This window comes from Geotrypetes seraphini, chromosome 9, assembly GCF_902459505.1.
Source record: "Geotrypetes seraphini chromosome 9, aGeoSer1.1, whole genome shotgun sequence".
NCBI lineage: Eukaryota > Metazoa > Chordata > Amphibia > Gymnophiona > Dermophiidae > Geotrypetes > Geotrypetes seraphini.
The window spans coordinates 77549240-77571911 of NC_047092.1; the positions used below are offsets into that span (position 1 = coordinate 77549240).

General features: G+C 46.2%; 1 protein-coding gene across 1 annotated transcript in view; it reads right to left on the reverse strand.

Annotated features, from left to right (window-relative positions):
* The window catches only part of LEMD3 (LEM domain containing 3), a 385365-nt gene that overhangs the window by 353346 nt on the left and 9347 nt on the right, over window positions 1-22672 (reverse strand). The window contains exon 2 of the mRNA XM_033958493.1: window positions 3051-3088. Within this exon, the coding sequence (XP_033814384.1) occupies window positions 3051-3088 (38 nt within the window). The remainder of the gene's footprint in view (window positions 1-3050; window positions 3089-22672) is intronic.

Sequence of the window (22672 nt, forward strand, 5' to 3'; positions counted from 1 at the left end):
ACTTGGTATTTAGCTTTTTTCTATATTACTCCCTCTCTCTGGAAATCGCTTTCCATCTCTCTAAACGGTCTTATCATTAGTATCTCTAAGAATGCTCAACTTATTACTTTGGCTTTCCACAATGATGCATCAGGATGAAAGTCTCTGTGGGTGGCAGCTATAAACTTTTTGTTTATTACTTTTTTTTTTCTTCCTTTATTTATCATTTTAAAAATTTTAACAAAATCAAAACATTTTGTACTGAAAGATTGTCAGATCGAACACAAATAATAAGTAAATCATTAACATAATAAGAACAAAATTCAAATCGGACAATCTCAAGTCCTCAATAATTATGTGATCCAAGATATATATAAAAGAGTGAACTTTTAAGGAAATCAATTGTAAATTCTATATAATAAAGAACAGTATCATGTGTCTGACTTGAGGAATTATTCTATACCAAGTCCAACAATTACTTAGTTGTTATTGTGGTAGTTGTTGTTATACCCTCTTTTTCCAGACGTTTCAGTGTCAGAAAAGCTGTAAGTTGAGATGGCTCAAAAAACACATACTTATTATCTCGATATCTTACTATACATTTACATGGGAAACGTAAAAAGAAAATGCCACCCAGCTGTGTAACTCCTGCTTTCAGCAAAAGAAACTGACGTCTACAATTCTGAGTTTCTCTACTAACATCTGGAAACATTTGAATTTTCAAACCCAGAAACTCCTTACTCTTGTTCCTAAAGAACATTTTCAAAATCCAATCTTTATCCGGCAGCAATGCCACAGATAGTATAAGAGTTGCTGGTTTAACCAAATCTTTATCTGATGTTTCCAAAATTGCTGTCAAATTTTGTTGAAGGTCTTGTATTTCCTGTCTCTTATCCTCCGAATGTTGACCCCTTGCGTTCATAGGCAAATAATATACTCGAGTGAGAGGAGGCAATGATTCCTCAGGAATATTAAATATCTCCATGAAGTACCTTTTTATCATCTCTCTCGGGTTTACTGATAAGATTTTGGGAAAATTCAACAGTCGTAGATTATTAGTCCGATAGTTGTTTTCCATAATTTCCAATTTTTTTCTAATACTTTGATTATCATTTATTATTGTAGATTGAACTTGTTTAATCATTTTCACTTCATTTTCGATACCTCCCAATTTTTCTTTGACATTGGAAATTTCCTGTTTATTTTCCTCTATTGTCTGTTTTTGAATTTTTATATTCTTTTCACCTTCTTTAATTTGTTTAGTTAGTGAGTCTCCCAGTTTGGAAACTAGGTCCCAAATTGAATCAAGAGTCACTTCAGCTGGTTTCTGATATTTAAAGAAAGTCTCATGTAAAGTTGGGGAAGACTCACCTTGGCTGCCTTCTGTCTGTTGGTCTGGATTTTTTCCTCCTTCCTCTCTATCCGCTGGAACCGTCTCTGGACTTAACAAAGCCATAGAGACTTCACCTTGCTGGCTCCCTGATGTTACAGCCTCATGATCAGAGAGTGCTGCTACTCCTGGCCCACTCCTTTCACATGGGGAGCTCGCGCTCAGCGGTGGGGGAGGTGGACTCCTCTGGTCGGGGCTCAGCGTGGTATCCAGCCCAAGGGCTTCCGATCCGGCGTCACTCCACGTCGCAGAGTCCAGCGGGCGATTCCCCGAACCTACTGACTCCCTCTGAAGTCGCTGAAGAAAATGTTCAATTGAGGCGAGAGGGGGGTGTTCAAGACGTCGCGAGGCTGCAGCGGCGCTTTTACCCCGTCTCTTCGGCATCGCGACTAACAAATAGTCTAATCGCTGTTGAAATATAACCAATCGTACCCTCAGCGTCTCACCAGGCACTGATACAAGTCAAATCATATATCCTGGATCTGGAGATCTCCTGTATTCGTACCTATATTCCAATAGGCAAATAAATAATCTCCAACTCCCTGGCTCCTCGTGGCTCCAAGGGGCTCCCAAGGGGCCTGGCGAGCCCCTTAGGGCACGCCCCTTCGGCCACGCCCTGCGGCCGTGCGGCTGCGGCCGCAACCGCGGCGGCGTTCTGGTTTTAAATTGTTGGAGACGGACCCGGTGACGTCAGGGGTCCGTCTCTGAAGATGCCTGCCAGGAACAAGTAGTTAGAAGCAAAACCGCTGCTGCAGGAAGCCAGGGAGAGAGGCACAATCCCCTCCGATGAAACACTCCGATGCAGGAGATCTCCCCTTGTTTATTACTTTTAGCTTCAGTTTTCTTGTCAGTTCATTGTACACTTCTCCCTCGGTATTCGAGGGGGATAGAGGCAGAGCTGGACTGCAAATGGAGAAAAACCATGTATATCTTCTTGTCCGGCTCTGACCCACCCTCGACTCCCTCCTGCCTTCCCCCTAGCATCCCGGCCTTACCTGGTGGTCTAGCAGGCTTTCGGGGCAGGAGCGATCTTCCTACACTCCTGCCCCGGCAGATCGCCAATAGGAAATGACTGCCGTGAGTTCCCTTAGTCTCTTGAGACTATGGCGGGAGCTCACGGCAGCCATTTCCTATTGGCAATCTGCACGGGGCAGGAGCGTAGGAAGATCGCTCCTGCCCCTAAGGCCTGCTAGACCACCAGGTAAGGCCGGGATGCCGGGAGGAAGGCAGGAATGTGATAAAATATGGGGGGTTTTCCCCACCACCCCCCTAAAAAAATCATGAATTTGTGAAACCGTGAGTGTGGAAACCATGAATGGGGAGGGGGAAGTGTAATTCTCTTTTCTTACTGATACTATTTTAGAGTAACCATTCTGATTCTGTAAATTGAAAGGCGATATATCAAGTACATAAGAATTCAATAACGCTCTTACTAGATTTCTTCATCACCTTTGATTTAATCACTCCATCTTATTAAGACTAATACTTTGTGATCTTGGGTATTTTCCTGTCCAGGCTTCATTCGTACTGTGGTAGAATGTTGTCTTGGACCTCAGGTCCTCACTTTACAGGGACCCCCCTCAAGGGTCCTTAGCCCAAATTGTGTTAAGTCATGTTTTATATAACTACTTTCAAAATATATCAACCATCAACAATCCAGACAATATATTTATGAACTTACTTGTATTTTTCCAAAATCTAGACCAAAGGGATTTTTGGCTGTGGAAAAAAAAAAAAAAAAAATCTTCAAAACTCTATTGTACCAGATCCAAATAATAATAATAAGCAGCATTTTACAAAGAAGATTAGGTTCCTACCTCAATAATCTTATTTCTGTTAGAAGACACAGGAGTCTGAATGTTAGGTGAATATCCCCTAGTCACGAGTTGCTTGCAGAAGGATGTCAAGCACATCTTTCAGCTCCTCCTCCTTCACCAGTGGAATATAGTGCCCTCTTCAGTTTGTACCAAAGCAGTTGAGCTCTACTATGAGAAAGGAAATCAGGAGAGGCATGGGAACTTCCCTGAGAACACAATACATTTCTGTTCTGCTCTGTAACTTATTTTAAAGAATAATTAGCATGAGCATACAACATATGAACCAACCTGCTGTGTGCAACTAGCCCCTAACATGTAAGGACTCCAAAACGCAGCAAATGTATATGTACATGTCCATCCAACTACCAGGAGAAAAACTCCAGTTTTGGACTAGAGATTTGTCCGAAGCAGAAAGCAGGCAAATTGAAAAACAGACTCCTATGTCTTCTAACAGAAAAAAGATTATCAAGGTAAGAACCTAATCTTCCATTCTGTTGCATAGACATACGAGTCTGTACTCTAAGTGATGTACCAAAGCAGTGTTTGACATCTAGAGTGGGACAGATGAGCATGCCCGCAAAACCGAAGATACAAAGGCAACGTCCTTTCATGCTGTCATGTTCACTCTGTAGAACTTTGTAAAAGTATGAAGAATAAACCAGGTAGCTGCTCTACAAATCTCTTCAGGCAGAACTTCCTGGGCCTCTGCCTATGAAGATGCCACACTTCAGGTTGAATTAGCTTTGATAGATATAGGCAGTTGTCTACCATAGCTTATGAAATTGATATGCAAATTCATCTGACAATAGATGTCTTGGAAGCTGGTCAGCCTCGTCTTGACGACTGGTTAAAACAAACAAATGGTTGGAAAGGTGAAAGTCATTGGTCCTTTCCAAATAATGGAGTAGAACTCGGCACATGTCCAGCCTCTACAGTATCCCATCTTGCTTAGTCGAACCCACAGGCAAACAAATTTCTTGGTTGACATGAAAAGCTGAAACAATTTTCAGCAGAAAAGAAGTGACAGTGCAGAGAGAAATCACAATGTCTGTGATCCTGAGATATGGCTTTCTGCATTAAAGAGCCTGTAATTCGGAGACCTTCTTGCTGAGACTATTGCTACGAGAAATACTGTCTTGACCAAGAGGTCCAGGAGGGATGCCTCTTGCAGCAGTTCATACAGAGGCTTACTAAGACCTTTAAGGACAATATTAAGATTTCATGACAGGAAAGCTAGCATAATGGAGGCCAGAACCTGAGAACCCTCCTCAAAAATCTGGATGAGATGCTAGCGATAACTTTCCCTCTCAAGCTCAAAAACATGAGAGGCCTGCCACCTGAACTTTTTAGAAAGACTGCTACCAGGCCTTTTCTAATCTGGCCTGTAGAAAAGCACGGATCATAGGAATTGGCACCCTGAAAGGCTCTACTTAATCGCTGGCACACCAAAGTTGGAAAACCTTCCTGGCCTTAGAATAGGACACAACCGAAGGATTTTTAGCTCAGAGGAGAGTAACAATGACTACTTCCAAATACTCTTAAGGTGCTAAGTCCATGTACTCAAGAGCCATGCTTTAAGACCAAAGTGATCTGGGTTCTCCATGGGAAACAGACACTGATTGAGAAATGAACCTAAGTTTGAAGCTTCTGTCCCATTGGAGATGAACTAGATCCGCATACCAAGGCTGGCAAGGCCAGTCTGGGGCTGCTAAGATCAAAAGGCCTGGGTGAGACACAATTCTGAGGCTCCCACCCCTCCCTTGAATGCCCCATGGCACACATAAGAATAGCCTTACTGTGTCAGACCAATAGTCCATCTAGCGCAGTATCCCGTTTTCATGGTGGCCAATCCAGGTCACAAAACCCAAAACATTGCAGTCAGGCTAATCTTCAAGACCACAAAATCTTGTTCCATCAAAAACTGCATTGGCGGACGATAGAGAGATGAGTGCTCTTCAAATTTGGCTGCCTCTTCTATAAAAGCACTACATAGCTTATTGTCCATCTATCTTACTAATCAGTTCATTTTCGCTGAGCCTGGCCAGCCCACTCTCTCATCAACAATCATGCTTCACCTTTCCCTCAAAGGATGCACTCAGAAAAGATTCATCAGCAGACTCTTATCATAACAAGCGCCTCCAGAGACCCAAAATTGAACCAACTAGTCAAAGCATCAGCTTCCTATATGCACTTTAGAAAGCTCCTAAAAACACACCTATTCTCCAAATTCTGCAGTCCTTCTTAAAGAGACTTAGGGATATAACCTCAACTACCGTCCACTCTTGCCAAGTTACAAAGCACAGTTACTTACCGTAACAGGTGTTATCCAGGGACAGCAGGCATATATTCTCACATGTGGGGTGACGTCATCTACGGAGCCCCGATGCGGAAGCATTTTCAAGCAAACTTGATTGAAGATTTAAGTTTGCTCTGCTGCTCCACGCATGCGTGCCTTCCTGCTCCACTAGGGGGTGCATCCCCTCGTGGTCTCCAGTTCACTTAACTAGCCAAGAAGCCAACCTCAGGGAGGTGGGCGGGTTGTGAGAATATATGCCTGCTGTCCCTGGATAACACCTGTTACGGTAAGTAACTGTGCTTTATCCCAGGACAAGCAGGCATGATATTCTCACATGTGGGTGACCTCCAAGCTTACTGAAGAGGGATGGAGGGAAGTTGGCAATTTAAGCAAATAGATTTCGCAATACCGATTGGCAGAACCGGCCATCGCTTCTGGACAGGGAGTCCAGACAGTAGTGGGAGGTGAAGGTATGAACCGAAGACCACGTGGCAGCCTTGCAGATTTCCTCAATAGGTGTGGACCTGAGGAACGCTACGGAGGCTGCCATCGCTTGGACTTTGTGTCCCGTTACTCGACCATGCAGCGCGAGACCAGTCTGAGCGTAGCAAAAGGAGATGCAATCGGCCAACCAGTTGGACAAGGTACGTTTGGAAACTGGGTGGCCTAACCGGTTTGGGTCGAAGGACAGAAACAGTTGTGGGACTTTCCGGTGTGGCTGAGTGCGTTGGAGGTAGAAGGCCAACGCTCTTTTGCAGTCAAGAGTGTGGAGCGCCACTTCTCCGGGGTGAGAGTGGGGCTTTGGAAAAAACACGTGTAAGACGATGGACTGATTGAGATGGAAATCAGACACTACTTTAGGTAGGAACTTTGGATGGGTGCGGAGTACCACCTTGTCGTGATGGAATACCGTGAAGGGTGGGTCCGCTACCAGAGCTTGTAGCTCACTAACCCGCCGTGCGGACGTGAGCGCGAGTAGGAAAATTACCTTCCAAGTGAGGAATTTTGGATGGCATTTGTCTAGTGGCTCAAATGGAGGTTTCATCAGTTGAGCCAGAACCACGTTAAGGTCCCAAACCACCGGGGGAGGTTTGAGAGGGGGGTGGACGTTCAGCAGACCCTTCATGAAGCGAGTGACTAAGGGATGGAGCGAGAGGGCTTTCCCTTCCAGGGGATGATGAAAGGCCGCAATTGCACTGAGGTGTACTCGAATGGAGTTGGTCTTTAGGCCGGAATGAGATAGTTGGAGTAGATAGTCAAGGACCAGGGGGACGGGGACCGACACCGGGTCCTGGCTGTGGGAGGAGCACCAGGTTGAGAATCTGGTCCACTTTTGGGAGTAGCAGGTTCTCGTCGAGGTTTTTCTAGAGGCCTCCAATATCTCCTTGACTGATTGGGACACGGGGAGAGCAGTCAGGGGGAGAGAAACCAAGCATTCAGATGAAGAGATTGAAGATTGGGATGTAACAGTGAACCCTGACCCTGTGACAGTAGAGAGGGAAACAGAGGCAGAGGCAGTGGATCTCTGACACTGAGTTGAAGTAGAAGGGAAAACCACGGCTGGCGTGGCCAGCGAGGGGCAATCAGGATCAGGGTGGCTTGTACTGTTTTCAGGTGGACAAGCGTCCGCAGTATCAGAGGAAACGGCGGGAACGCGTACAGGAACCTTCCCTCCCAGTCGAGGAGGAAGGCGTCGGCCTCGAGCCTGTCCGGGGAGTATATCCGGGAGCAGAAGAGAGGCAGCTTGTGGTTGTGAGGGGACGCGAACAGGTCTATTTGAGGTGTCCCCCACTGTTCGAACTGTAGTGACCATTCGTGTGGCTGGAGGAGGCGGCTGAGTCTGTCCGCCAGGCAGTTTTGTTCTCCTTGTATGTACACCGCTCGAAGGAAGGTGTTGTTGGAGATTGCCCATTTCCAGAGGCGCAGGGCTTCCCGACAAAGGGACCAAGACCCTGTCCCCCCTTGTTTGTTTACGTAGTACATCGCTACCTGGTTGTCGGTTCGGATGAGAACCACTCGGTCGTGGAGCAGATGTTGGAAGGCTACAGCTGCGAGATAGATGGCCCGAAGTTCTAGCACGTTGATGTGGCAGCGACGGTCTTGTGCTGACCACATTCCTTGGGTGCGTAGGCCGTCCAGATGGGCTCCCCAAGCGTACTCCGACGAGTCCGTGGTGAGTACCTTGCTGTGGGGTGGGGTGAGGAAGAGCAAACCTTTGGAAATATTTGAAGAGTCGGCCCACCAGCGGAGCGATCGTTGCAATGAAGGAGTCACTGTCACGGGGCGGTCGATCGGGTCCCGGTCTTGACGCCATTGAGACGCCAGGGTCCACTGAGGGATTCTCAGATGGAGGCGGGCGAAGGGTGTGACATGGACGGTGGAGGCCATGTGGCCCAGGAGGGTCATCATCTGTCGAGCTGGTACCGAGGTCAGCAGGGAGATCCTTCAGCTCAGACTTACTAACACCTCCAGGCGCGGAGGGGGGAGGAAGGAACGGAGGCGAACCGTGTCCAGCGTGGCCCCGATGAACTGCAAGGACTGCGAGGGGCGTAGTTGAGATTTTGGGAAGTTTATTTCGAACCCCAGACTTTGTAGGTAGGTAATAGTCTGTTGGGTCGCTGAGATAACCCCTTCCCTGGACGGGGCTTTGATTAGCCAGTCGTCCAGGTAGGGGAATACCTGGAGGCCCTGGAAACGTAAGGTTGCTGCTACCACCACGAGGCACTTGGTGAAGACCCGAGGTGATGATGCTAGTCCGAAGGGAAGGACTCGGTATTGTAGGTGCCAGTCCCCTACCTGGAAACGCAAGACCTTGCGGTGAGCGGGGTGCACTGGGACATGTGTGTACGCCTCCTTGAGATCGAGGGAGCAGAGCCAGTCGCCCTCGTCGATCAGGGGGTAAAGTGTCGGTAGTGAGAGCATCCGAAATTTTTCCCGTACCAGGAATTTGTTGAGGTGTCTCAAGTCTAGTATTGGGCGTAGGTCTCCCGTTTTTTTCGGTACCAGGAAGTAACGGGAGTAGAAGCCCTTCCCCCGTTGGTCGGGGGGAACCTTCTCTACTGCTCTCAGGCGAAGCAGGTCTCGGGCTTCGGAGAGGAGTAGGGATAGCTGAGTCCGGTTGGGAGGGCAATTCCTTGGGGGGTTGTCCGGGGGAATGGCCCGAAAGTTGAGAGAGTACCCTGATGAGATCACGCCAAGGACCCATGCGTCCGACGTGATTTGTTCCCAGCGAGGGTAAAAGGCTTTGAGTCGACCCCCGATGGGAAGGAGGCCTGGGACTATGGCGGAGGGGGCCCGCCCCCTTCCGCGTGTCCCGTCAAAAAGACGGGGATGGTTTGGTGGTCGCAGGCGGTTGGGACTTGGGCATGGCCCTGTGGTGGGCTTGCGGACGCCTGGGTGGGGGCCGCGAGAAGGCAGGGGTGGACTTTTGTGGGTAGCGGCGCGGAGGGGCCCTATACGGCCTGGACGCTGGCGGTTTGGGCTTTTGCCGGACGAGGGAGGCAAACGAGCGTTCATGTTCGGAGAGGCGTTTTGTAGCCGCCTCGATAAGTGTCATCGAACAATTCCTTTCCCACGCAGGGGAGGTTAGCCAAACGGTCCTGTAAGTTGGGGTCCATGTCGACCAGGCTCAGCCAAGCTAGTCGGCGCATGGCGATAGCGAAGGCTGCTTCTCTGGAGGAGAGTTCGAAGCCATCGTAGGCCGCGTGGAATAGATGAAGGCGCAGGTTGGAGAGGGACTCTAAAAGCAGGCCGAACGTTCCTTGCCGGGAGGCCGGTAGGTCAGTCTCAAAGGCTCTTAATAGTCCAATGAGGTGTTTGAGGTAGGATGTGAAGGTGAAAGTGTAGCTTTGCACCCTAGAAGCCATCATTGCGTTTTGGTATAGTCTCCTGCCGAACTTGTCCAGGGTTCGGCCTTCTCGGCCTGAGGGGACCGCTGCTGAGACCCGGGACGGGTGAGCCTTTTTCAAGGAGGATTCTACTAGCAGTGATTGGTGGGAGAGCTGTGGTTGCTCGAATCCCGGGTAAGGCACTGTGCGGTACTTGGCCTCCATTTTGGAGGGTACAGCCGTGACCATGTAGGGGGTCTCCAGGTTCCTGAAGAAGGCCTGTTGGAGTACCGGGTTAGGTGGTAAGCGAAGGGACTCTCTGGGCATTGATGGCATATCCAGCTCCGCCAGGTACTCCTTAGAGTATCTGGAGTCGGACTGGAGGTCTAAGTCCAATGCGTGGCCCATGTCTTGGACGAAGCGGGTGAAGGATGGGTGAGATGTCCCCGGGGCCCCGTGCGGGGTCGGGGAACGAGACCTTCGTCGGGTGGAGAAGGATGGGGAGGCTTCCCTCGAGTACCGAGGTTCATGCTCTGATCCATGCTCCGAGGCTGGGGAAGCACTGTGAGAGTGTTCCGGGGTTGTCGATCTTCGGCGTCTCGAGGAGCCCCTCGGAGACGATGCCGGGGTTAGGGGTACCGATCGATGTCGGATTGGTGACCTCGATCCGGACTCCCTCGGAGGATACGTCCGAGGGGGAGTTCGGAGGATGCGTGGGTTGGAGAGTGATAACTCAGCCACCCTTAGTGGTCCCGTACGAGGTGTGGGAGAACGGCCTCGTGGAGTTGGTGAACCTCGGGCCTTCTTGGAGGCACGGCGGTTCGAGGTTTCTGTCGTTTTAGCCCGACGTTTTGCCCCTCGGCGGTCTGCGGAGGGGGAACGTCTCGGGCGCCTCGGCGAGGAGTCCGAGGAGGATGGGATGCGGCGAGGATTGCGCACCTTTCCTCGAGGTTGTTCGGTGCGAGGCTCAGGCTGGTCTGGCACATCCGAGGTCGAGGCCGGTTGAAACTGGGCCATTGCAGCGGACAGCTCCGACGTGATCATCGCTCGGAGTAGGTCCTGGAAGACGGGCACGGACAGCATCGAAGGCATGTCCACTGCCTCGGTGCACTCCACAAGGGGCGACCTCGTATCAGAGTATTCCCGTGTGGTAGAGGCACGGCCCGAAGGCTTGGAGGGCTTAGTCGGGGCTGTAAGCATGGGGCTTCCGCCATGCATTGACGTTGTCCCCGAGGTTGGCTTCTTCGCTGTTACAGAACCTGAAGAGGGAAGAGGGGACTTACCCGGGGCCGAGGCTTTCTGTTGTCCCGAGGACTTCGGGGTCGAGTCTCGAGGCGATGCCGAGGTATCCGGGGCCGAGGTCAAGGCCGGGGCCGACCTCGAGGCCGAGGTGGAGGGTTGGTCCGGGGTGAAGAGGTCCGCCATGCGGGCTTTTCTTCGGCGGAGGGCCCGGTTTTGGAAATTAGCGCACTGGGGGCAGGAGTCGGTTGGATGAGCCGCCCCCAGACAGAGGATGCACCGGCGATGCGGATCTGTGAGAGAAAGAAGCCGCTCGCACCGGGTGCACTTTTTAAAGCCGGTCAAAGGCCGGGACATTAAATCGAAAGTAGCCGCGGCTCGATTAGCCACGCGGCCACGGGGACCCGGAAGCCTCCGGGTCGTCGAAAACGAAGCAGGAATCAAATAAAAAGGTAAAGAATTCGCGCACAGCGACTTAATCGTGAAAAAACAAGAAAAAAATCGCGGTGCTAGAAGGCAGTTGGGGCAGAGCCTGAAAAACACGGCTTCTAGGCTCGCGGAAAATTTTGAACTGGAGACCACGAGGGGATGCACCCCCTAGTGGAGCAGGAAAGCACGCATGCGTGGAGCAGCAGAGCAAACTTAAATCTTCAATCAAGTTTGCTTGAAAATGCTTCCGCATCGGGGCTCCGTAGATGACGTCACCCCACATGTGAGAATATCATGCCTGCTTGTCCTGGGATAATATAGATTACAGACACTGGTCAGCTATACCTCTTTCAGCCACTTTATCTACAAAACACTACATGGCAAATTGCCCTGGTTTACCTCCTTGCCAACTCTTTGTTAACCGCTGTTACCTCTTATGTTGTAGTTCACTGACTTTGATCAGTTTTACCTCTTTTGTAAATCACATACAACGAAAGGTTTATGCAATATATATGTGTGGTATGTCTCAATGGCAGACTATGGACTCTTCCTCCACCTATCCAAACCTTTTTTAAAACCAGCTATGTTAACTGCTCTTACCACAACTTCTGACAATGCATTTCAGAACTTAAATGAGTGAAAAAAATATTTCCTTCTATTGGTTTTTAACTTCATCACGTGTCCCAGTCTTTGTAATTTTTGATGGAGTAGAAATCGATCCACTTGTACCCATTCTACATCACTCAGGATTTTATAGACTTCAATCATAATTCCCCTCAGCAGTCTCTTTTCCATGCTTAAGAGCCCTAACCTAGAACAATTGTTTACGCCTACTACTTATGGGGAATTTAGGTAATGCCTTAAAACATATCTGTTCCTGAAGTATCTAGGCAGCTGACATATCTGTTCCTGAAGTATCTAGGACAATTCTTACTCCACAATAACTGATCCCTAGAGCTGTTAATCACTAGCTTTTAACTCTGTTAATTCCACTCAATTTGTACCATCTTTTAATCATTGTAAATCACATAGAACTTCATGGTCCTGCGGTATATAAACTGTTAGTATTATTAACCTCTCTAGTCTTTCCTCATATGAGAGGAGTTCCAGCCCCGTTATCTTAATCCCTCTTCTTTGAACCTTTTCAAGTTCCGCTATATCTTTTTTGAAATAAGGCAACCAGAACTGAATGCAATACTCAATGTGAGGTCGCAACATGGAGTAATAAAGAGGCATTATAAAATTCTTCGTCTTGTTTACCCTCCCTATTCTAATAATGCCTAGCATCTTGTTTGCTTTTTTGGCCACCACCACACATTGGGCAAAAAGGTTTCAGTGTATTGTCTAAAACAGTGTTCTTCAACCTTTTTACACCTATGGACCGGCAGAAATAAAAGAATTATTTTGTGGACCGGCAAACTACTAAGACTGAAATAAAAACCACTACTCTCTGCGTCCTTGTCCCTTTGTACCCCTGTGATCAGTATTGCCCTTCTGTGTCCCATCTCTTCTCCATTCAGCATTCCCCCTCTATGTCTGTCCCTATTCTCCATGCACAGCATCTCTTCTGAGCATCATCTCTCTTTTCTTTTCTGCCCGGAGCCCAGGCCCCCCACCCTATGGCTTGTATGCCTTATTTGCTCTCCCCCTGTTGTTAGCATCTCTCTCTCCATGAGTCCACTGTCCCCGTCCACCAAGTCACTCTCTCTACCCCCTTCTCCACTGACCTCCCCATAATCCAGCAGCATCTTCTTCTCCCTCCTTCCCGGTCCAGTAGCAGCAGCCCTTTCTTTTCCTTTGACCAGCAGCATCTCCCCCTTCATCATCCTCCGTTTCCAGTCCAGTGTGGCACCTTTTTTTTTTTTTTTTTAAACATATCTTTATTAGTGCATCAGAATAATCACAACAAGAACCACTAAATATAGGAAAGCAGCCAACTATACAGGCTTCCACTCAGATGCCACACCCAAAAGAAATAAAACAGTTTACCTTATTTTTATATAAAAAGCAAACCTTCCAATCAACCAACGGCTGATCTCCACTATCATAAGAAAAGAACCCCCCCCCCCCCCAATACTCACACTACAGGCATCCAACAACCACCCCCTCACACTCTTGAGAAAAGAGAAAAGAAAAGCGGTGACACCGTAAGAAACAGAAATACTCCCAGGTAAGGCAAGGCCAATTCCAAAACATGCCCAAGAGCATTCATACAACTAAGCATTGCTGCCAGGCACCTCTCTATCCCACTCAGCACCTTCCCTTACCCAGACTAGTAACAGCTCAGTGTTTTAACTTGCCTGCAGCAGTAACAGTAGCATCAGCACAACGATTCGCTTAGCAGCCTTGGGTCCTTTGATGGGTCGCGCCCACCTCTGAGGAAAGAGGAAGTTGCATCATCAGAGGCGGGCCATGACTCAGCAAAAGCCCCAAAGCTGCCTAATTGAATCACTGCGCTGACGCTACTGACATTGCTGCAGGCAAGTTAGAATACTGAGAGCTGCTGGGAGGGGAGAGGCGGGAGCCACTGTCTGGAGGCTGGGAAGAGAGCCACTGCTATTCCGGAGGGAGGGAGGGGGGGATAGGAAAGCAAAACGTTAGCTGCTGCACAGGAGGGAGTGATACATGCGTGTACTCAACTCATCGGGCCACGGACCAGCAGGAAATTTTTGCGCACCGGCGGTTGAAGAACACTGGTCTAAAATGACACCCAGATCTTTTTCATGGACGCTGACCCCGAAGGTGAAACCTAGCATTCAGAAACTATGATTTGGGTTATTCTTCCCAAAGTGCACCACTTTGAATTTGTCCACAGTAAAATTTCATCTACCATTTGGACACCCAGTCTTTCAATTTTGTATGGTCTACCTACATTTTAATAACTTTTCAACAGTTTAGTGTCATCTGCAAATTTATCACCTCATTCATTATTCAAATTTCCAGTTCATTTACAAATAAGTCCCAGAAGAGTTCCTGCAGCACTCCACTATTTACCTTCCTCCAATGAGAAAAATGGCCGTTTAACCCTATCTTCTGGTTTCTGTCCGATAACCAATAACCAATTCTAGTCATGGTACATGGGCTTGTCATGCCACTAGGACTTGCGTGCATCTGAGAAACTTAAAGCTATGCCATCTGTAGTTTCAGTACTAGTAGGGCCTCCCAAGGCATACAGGTTTTAGCGGAGATATCAGACTAACGATGTACAGCCTCTCTGGGCTGCAGCAGATGGGCAGTGTTGGAGACAGAGAATCATGTTTGATGCAACAGTGGCAACATTGAATTTATACTGCACACAAGAAAGGCCCAGCAATCTACTTCTGTATTTTGCCACAAACACTTTATGTTCATCAAGTCACTAGGACTCAAATTTGAGTCGATGGCACCTAACAATCAATTCCTAATCCACAACTGAACATTGCCTCCTATCCCATGACTCTTTAATTCTCTCAGGAGCCTCTCATAAGGAACTTTGTCAAAATTTCTGAAAATCTAAATACACTACATCAACCGACTCACCTTTATCCACGTTTATTCACACCTTCAAAGAGGTCAAGCTCCTCCGCCGACCATCCAGCAAAAAAACTGGCATGATGTAGGGGTAGAACAAACTGAGGAGTCTATTCCAGTCAATTTTTAACCAAATTGAGGGGTTTTGAGGTAGATAGAGGCATTAGAAAAAGTTAAAAATCCAAGATGGTTACTGCCAGCAAATTCATGCCAAAAACGGTGTATAGGGGCTCTTTTGAAGTTCAAATAATTCAGGGAAAGGGGTTTGGAGACACTATATCTGGCCCTAGAACCCCCCTCTCCGATTTTCCCTGTAGGGAAAAATTAACTGTACTCACTGTGCTGTGCTGGTGCCTGCCTGTGTCAACTTTCCTGCAGCCTGACTGAATGAAAAAGAATTTCTGCCTCAAACAGTGCTAGAAACAAGCCAAAACTGGAGGAGATCTTTGGGATGCTAGTTGGTCCGACACAGACTGTCAAACCCCCACAAATTCTCGCAATGCGACTGGGGGGGGTGGGGGGAGATAAAAACACAACTGACTCCCTGAAAACCCTACAACCTGCATTCTAGCCTTTAATAAATCAAGAGGCGAGCTACCTCCTAGGGGAATGGACTCTGAGCTTGGCCAGCTCACAAGGTACACCTAGGGATTGCCATGCGAGCTGCAAACTGTCCTTGCAGAGTCTACATCCTCTCGCAGGCAGAGCTGCCCCCCTCCCATTGTGGGACCTCTGGGCACCAAAGCCTCACAAATCAGATGAAAAAGTACCCAAAAAGAGCAAAAACAGAGCAGATCAGAACACACCTTCTTAACTTGTTTGCAAAAGGAAAAACTGAAGAGGACACTATACTCCACTGGTGAAGGAGGAAGAGATGAAAGATGCGACTGACATCCTTCTGCAAGCAACTCGCAACTAGAAGATATTCACCTAGCATACAGACTCCTATGTCTTTGCACCAGAAATCAAACATTTTTTTAATTAAGACATTTTTATGCCAATTTTAATATCTGCATGTACTCTTATCAGCAGCTATATGTAACATATACAGTAATATTAAATATGCAGTTCTAATTGGCTCTTTCGGCAAAGTGCCACAAATGAAAAAATGAAAGGAGAGAGTCTACGTGTGAACAATTTAGAAATTTTAATTTTTTTTTTTTTTTTTTTTAAAGAAAGAAAAGTGCATTCAACAAGCATTTCAATAGCCCACCTTTTTGGGCTATAAGTTGAGCAACTAGATTATAATTAAAAATACATAAAATTAAAACACAAAATAAAGCAATACCTAAATATAGCAGAATAAGAGAACTAAACAAAAAACATGTGCATTAAAATCATTCCTGCGTTTTAAAAAAAAAAAAAAGGGGGGGATTATGCCTTAACTGATTAAGGGCTAGATCAGGGGTCTCAAAGTCCCTCCTTGAGGGCCGCAATCCAGTCGGGTTTTCAGGATTTCCCCAATGAATATGCATGAGATCTATGTGCATGCACTGCTTTCAATGCATATTCATTGGGGAAATCCTGAAAACCCAACTGGATTGCGGCCCTCAAGGAGGGACTTTGAGATCTCTGGGCTAGATGCACTAGAAGTCAGTGATCGTCACTAAACCTGTTTTCAAAGCTTTAGCAACGATCACTTTTACCGACCTGATACACAAAACGGCCAACCATGTGTATATTCCCCCCCCCACCTCGATCGTTCATTTTCCAATCCGGCCATGCAAATTATCTAAAACCCCATGCAAAGTAGCCAAGCGATTGATGCACTAACATCGCTTGGCTATTTCCCCCTCCCCCCCAAAAAAAAGGAGTTTTAGCAATTGCTAAAACTGTCCCCCTTTTTTACTAAGGGGCGCTAGCCAATTTAGCGCGCGCTAAACGCTAACACCTCCATAGACTATAATGGGCGTGTTAGCGTTTAGCGTGTTCTCCTCAGAAATTTTTTTCAGCCAGGTGGCATGAAAAAGCAGCCGGGTGGGGCAGGACGGGGAAATTTGGTGGTGGGGAAAATTAAGGGCTCCTTTTACTAAGCTGCAATAGCGTTTTTAGCGTGTGCAGAATTGCTGCGCTACATAGTTAGAACTAACACCAGCTCAATGCTGGTGTTAGCGTCTAGCGCATGCGGCAATTCTGCGCGAGCTAAGCGCGCGGTAAAACCGCTATCTCAGCTTAGTAAAAGGAGCCTAAAATGTGTATTATTTATATTAGTTATTTTCCAATGCTCAATACGACTGCCTTTCTTAAGGTTTGACACTTGTTCCATAATATTTTTATTAAATTTAACAAGTATCCAATTCTAGAAGTGAATAATTAGATATTTTCCCTCTTTCAAATGGTATAGAGCAGCGTCTCTCAAACTTTTTTAACTCCAGCACACTAAACGGAGCAAATGTTTTTTTGTGGCACAATAAATACAGCAAATGTTTTTCATGGCTGGAAAAAATTTCTGGGGAGAACACTGTTGCCATTAGTTTTCAAGGTCCAATCACGTCAAAGAATGATGTTTATCTGGGCAGTTGTATAATAAAAAGAGTGGATAAGATAACATGAGAAGTGAAATTGTCATGAATCAGAGGGATACATACCCTGTAGGTTCTAAAAGCAGGCTTGTGGATTAGATATAAACTATGAAGGCAGTGGCATACCTAGCATATGTGACACCCAAGGCCCATCATTTTTTGACACCCCCCCATCTGTATGAAAAACATGATTTTTAATAACAATCCACACAAGAGTGTACCTAGGAAAAGTCAGCATCTTACATATTGCAGTGAGCAGTACATCAATACACCCATTGTAAAACTAAACAAGCCAGACTAGTACAGATCAATCCTACCTGAAAACCATGTCTTTCGAATACACAGAACACAGAAAACACCTTCGCCTAGTATGGAATATGTAAATCACAAACTAACTCCTCTCCTTTTTACAAAGCCATGGTGGTAACAGCTCAGACTCTCATAGAATTCTGAGTAATTACCACCATGGCCGGTGCTAAAAAAACGCTCTACAATTTTGTAAAAGGAGGGATAAAATAGAAAAACATAGACAAAGGTTAAATTGAACCACCAAGAAGCTGGACTCTGCATACAATGCAACACCACAGAAACAGCGATGCATCTCCCCATAAGCAAAAAAATAAACATAATTTTTTTCTACATAGTCTTCTCTGGTTTCTGCTTTCCTCATAGTCTTGTCACTCTCTTCCTTTCACCCACTGTCTACCCTCTCTCTCTGCCCCTTCTATATGGCATATTCTCTCCTTGTATTCCCCTTCCATCTCTCACTTCACCCCTATTAGTCTGGCATCCATCTTCTTTCCTTCCCTCCTCCAATGGTCTGGCATCTCTTTCCTCTTCTTCTCTTCCCTCTCCCACACCCCCATGGTCTGGCATTTCACTCTCTCCTCTCCCTTCCCCCCCACTTCCATCAGCATCTGCCCCCTTTCTTTCCCTCCAACCTAATTCTATCCAGTATCCTTCCCCCTTATGTCTCTCTCTCCTTTCCCTGCACACCAATTCCATCAGCATCTGCCCCCTTTCTCTCCATCCACCACCCTTCCATACCACCCTGACCCCCTTTTTCTCTCTCCACCACCCTTCTATGCTCCTCTCTCCCTCCAAACCAGCAAGGTCCCATGATGACTGCTTCAGGTGCCTCTGCCTCTGGAAGATGTAAGTGACGTTGGAGGGGGTGGGCCGGCAGATGCAGGGAGTTGCGGCAAGGTTTCACAATGACTGCAGCTGCCGGTCCACCCCTTCCGCCGTCACTTACATCTTCCAGAAGCAGAGGTGGCAAATGCAGTCATCGCGGGACCTTCCTGCACTTCAGGGCGGCTGCCAACTCTGCTTCGGAATAAGTACAGCAGCCACGCTGAGGTGCAGGTGCCATTTAGAGCAGCTAGGAAGGTTCTGGATCCAGCCGGCTGTGTATTCCCCTAGGGCTGGCACCCAGGGTGGTCTGCCACTGTATGAGGGGACAAAAAATAATAAAAAGAATGGATAACTTGACCGATTTAGACATGTCATACAATTATAACCACAAAAATATGTCATAAAATGTAATTCTAAACTCAAAAGACTCCAGACAAAAAGCAGACTATAAAAAGGAAACCCGAAAAGACCAAACCCATAGTACTAAGATTCAAATGCTAAAATCGGACATGTCCATTATGAAGAGACGTGTGGATCACTGCTAATTATAACGAGTGAGTCTTTAAAATACGAGACGGTAACGGATAGCCAGACCTGGTGGACGGAAGTGATAAATACTGGAGCCAAAACCAGAGCACCATGATGAAACTTGAATGGAAATATGGATACCTATTTATACTTTTGAGTAAAATTGCGATGCGAACATGTCATAGAAAAGAATAAATAATGTGTAAACTAAAAACCAAGAACAACATATTGTAACACTGAACTTAGAATTAATGAAATAACATGCTAAAAGAACTTAACCCCCCCCCTAAAATAGGGCATATACATACTTAAAATGATGGCTAGTTACAAACAGTATGCCTAGACTATATAGATCTAAACAGGGCAAAAGTAAACGTATGGGAAATGAACAGCTGATAATATAGAGTGTATCTTGAAAACATAAGCCGAGAATAGCTCAAAGAAAAGCCGACCGGGTAGATGAAAAGTAAAACCTGGGAAAGATCTAAATTAATGCTCAAATGAGCTTCTATTAAAACCAAAGAATAAAACCACAGCACTCGGGAAAATAAAAAAGGGAGAGTAAAATGGACTTACCGAAAAGGTCTCTGCACTGATGAGATAAACTCGTACGCAGAATAAATGTGAACACACGACAGTGGGGCTATGATATTTGATCTATTTGAAAGAGGCACCAAAAAAGTGTCAGCAGTGGATTGGATGCACACTGATAAGGGAGGAGCATCGGGCTGTTAATAAAGGCTGCTTTAATAAATAAATGAAAACTAAATAAAAAACCAAAACCAAACGACGAAGAAACAACAGACCCCAATGGTTCACTACAGAGATATCGGACCTCGTTAAAAGAAAGAAAAAAGCATTTATTTCCTTCAAACAATCTGGGACAAGGGAGGCTAAAACAGACTATATAGCCAGGTCTAAAGCAGTCAAAATGGCAGTCAGAGAGGCCAAACTTCGAATAGAGGAAAATCTAGCAAAGAACATTAAGAAAGGGGACAAATCCTTCTTCAGGTATATTAGCAACAGAAAAAGAAACAGACGGGATAGTACGCCTTAGAAAACCAGAAGGGAATTATGTAGAGTTAGATTCCAATAAAGCAGAACTTCTAAATGAATACTTCTGCTCAGTCTTCACCTGCGAGGCACTGGGGCCCGGTCCACAGTTGAAGGAAAGGCAAAGCTCGGATGACCCATTCCAGAATTTCTAATTTACACCCAGCGCTGTCTACCATGAATTATCAAGACTCAAGGTGAACAAGGCCATGGGAACGGACAATCTACACCCCAGGGTGCTCAGAGAGTTGTGTGATGTCCTAGCAGAACCGTTATCCGTGCTCTTCAATCTCTCCCTAAGTACGGGAAGAGTCCCCTTAGACTGGAAAACGGCCCAACGTCACTCCACTGCACAAAAAGGGTTCCAGGACAGAAGCTGCGAATTACAGACCAGCGAGTCTCACATCGATAGTGAGTAAACTCACGGAAACACTAATTAAACATGAATTAGATACGATCCTGAGCAAAGAGAATCTACGGGATCCCCACCAACATGGATTTATCGAGGGTAGGTCCTGCCAATCCAATTTAATTAGTTTCTTTGACTGGGTCACCAGAAAACTGGATTTGGGAGAGTCCTTAGACGTCGTGTACTTGGACTTCAGTAAAGCTTTTGATAGCGTTCCACACCGTAGGTTATTAAGCAAGATGAAATCGATGGGATTAGGAGAAACACTAACTACATGGGTCAATGATTGGCTAAGTGGTAGACTTCAGAGGGTGGTGGTTAACGGCACCCTCTCCAAAACGTCGGAGGTAGCCAGTGGAGTGCCGCAGGGCTTGGTCTTGGGCCCGATCCTTTTCAACATATTCGTAGGAGACCTGACTCAGGGGCTTCAAGGTAAAATAACATTATTCGCCGATGACGCCAAACTGTGTAACATAGTAGGTAATAGCAATTTGCCTGACGGTATGACACAGGACCTACTCTTGTTGGAACGTTGGTCCTCGACTTGGCCACTTAGCTTCAACCCTAAGAAATGTAAGGTCATGCACCTTGGCAGCAGAAATCTGTGCAGAAATTACACCCTTAATGGTGAGACTTTAGCTACGACCGCAGCAGAGCGCGATTTAGGAGTAGCCAGGATGCTAGGCTATATAGAAAGAGGAGTAGCCAGCAGAACGGAGGTGCTGAGGCCCCTTTATTGGCAAGGCCACACTTGGAGTATTGTGTTCAGTAAAGGGTTGTAAAAGTAAGAAATTTCTTAATCATTCTTTGGCATCCCAGGCAGCTTTTCATGAAAATGAATTTTGATCACTGTTGCTCTCAGCTGATTCCTATAGACATTTTAGAAAACAGCTGAAAATATCTGACTACTTAATTCATTCATTCTTGATTATGTTTAATGTTTATAATTTTTTGTTAACCGCGTAGAACTTTTTGGTAACGCGGTCTATAAGCACAATGTTATGTTAAGTAGTCCAGAGGAAGGCGATGAAAATGGTAAGGGGTTTGAACAAAAAAACCCATCAGAAAGGTCACCACTTAGATATGATTACATTTCTTTCCAATGTTTCAACTACCCTCAGTGTAAGTTTTAAAGGTGAAACCTGGACTAATACCTCTTGGTCAAACCAATTATGCTGGATTAAAAAAACAACCCAAAATGAAACCAAGGAACAATTTCAAAGATTTGGACAAGAGGACAACTGAACCCAGTAGAATTTTGGATGCACTATAGCTTAATATCTAACTCAGACTTAGATCCAAATTTCATCCTAGGGCACTCTCTAAAGTTAAAAGGAGATAGATTCCGTACAAACGTAAGGAAGTTCTTCTCCAGCCAGAGAGTGGTAGAAAACTGGAACGCTCTTCTGGAGGCTGTTATAGGGGAAAACACCCTCCAGGGATTCAAGACAGACAAGTTCCTGCTGAACCAGAACGTACGGAGGTAAGGCTAGTCTCAGTTAGGGCACTGGTCTTTGACCTAAGAGCCGCCGCCAATTCTTATATTCTAAACAATATTGCACCACTGAACGAAAGTAAGAAAAGACATCGTTTATCAGTCAGCCGGTATGATACTGATTTAATGGTTTTAAAGCAAGAAGTATGTAAATTGGAAAGAATATGGTGTTAATCAGGGAAAGATGAGGACAGACTTTTACAGCGCGTCTCTACGACTTACTTTTTCCTTCGGGCAGTTTTCGGCTCGTTTTGCCAGATGCCTCATTCTAAGAGGAAGGGTGTAACTCGTTTGGACCCCTTACCAACGAGGACTTCTACCCCGAAACAAAGATCGATCCTGGAGTATGCAGCAGCTGCCAGCAGTCTGACATGTTCTGGAGGTCCTGGGCTTTCGTCGGCGAGTGGAGCTACCAGCGATTTCGGGTTGGAGATATCTCTCTCCCCTCCAGCGACTGTCCCACCACCGCGTCCTGCTCCTCCCGCGGCTCTGTCAGGTGACCCTTGTACGGAGGGAATGTCAAGGGAGACCCTGTTTGAAGGGGCAGTAGCCGAGAGGGAACAAGAGTAGAGAGAGCAGGGAGCTGATGCAGCTGAACTTGAACTTAGAAGACCTGCTGTGGTGACTCTTGAGAGTATATGGGATGCTCTCGAGAGATTAAACTTAACGGTTACAGGATCTTCCCAGGAATTGAAAACTCTTGTAAGTACTGTGGACAATCTGGGGAAGTCATTAAAAGATACTAAACAAGAGTTTTCTACAGAAACTAAGATACTTAAAGAAAAAACAGACAAATTACAGCACGTAACAGAGGGGATTCTGAAAGAAAGAAATCTTTTAAATAGAAAAATTGAACAAATAGAGAATTACAATAGAAGGTTAAATTTACGCTTTTTGAATTTTCCAAAATTCCTTGGAGTCTCTCCTCATGAAATGCTTAAGAAATGTTTAATAGATGTGCTAAAATTTTCTCCTGAACATATACCACCAATTAATCGTTTATATTATTTACCTCAAAAAAAGTACTAATTGCCTCTATAGAAG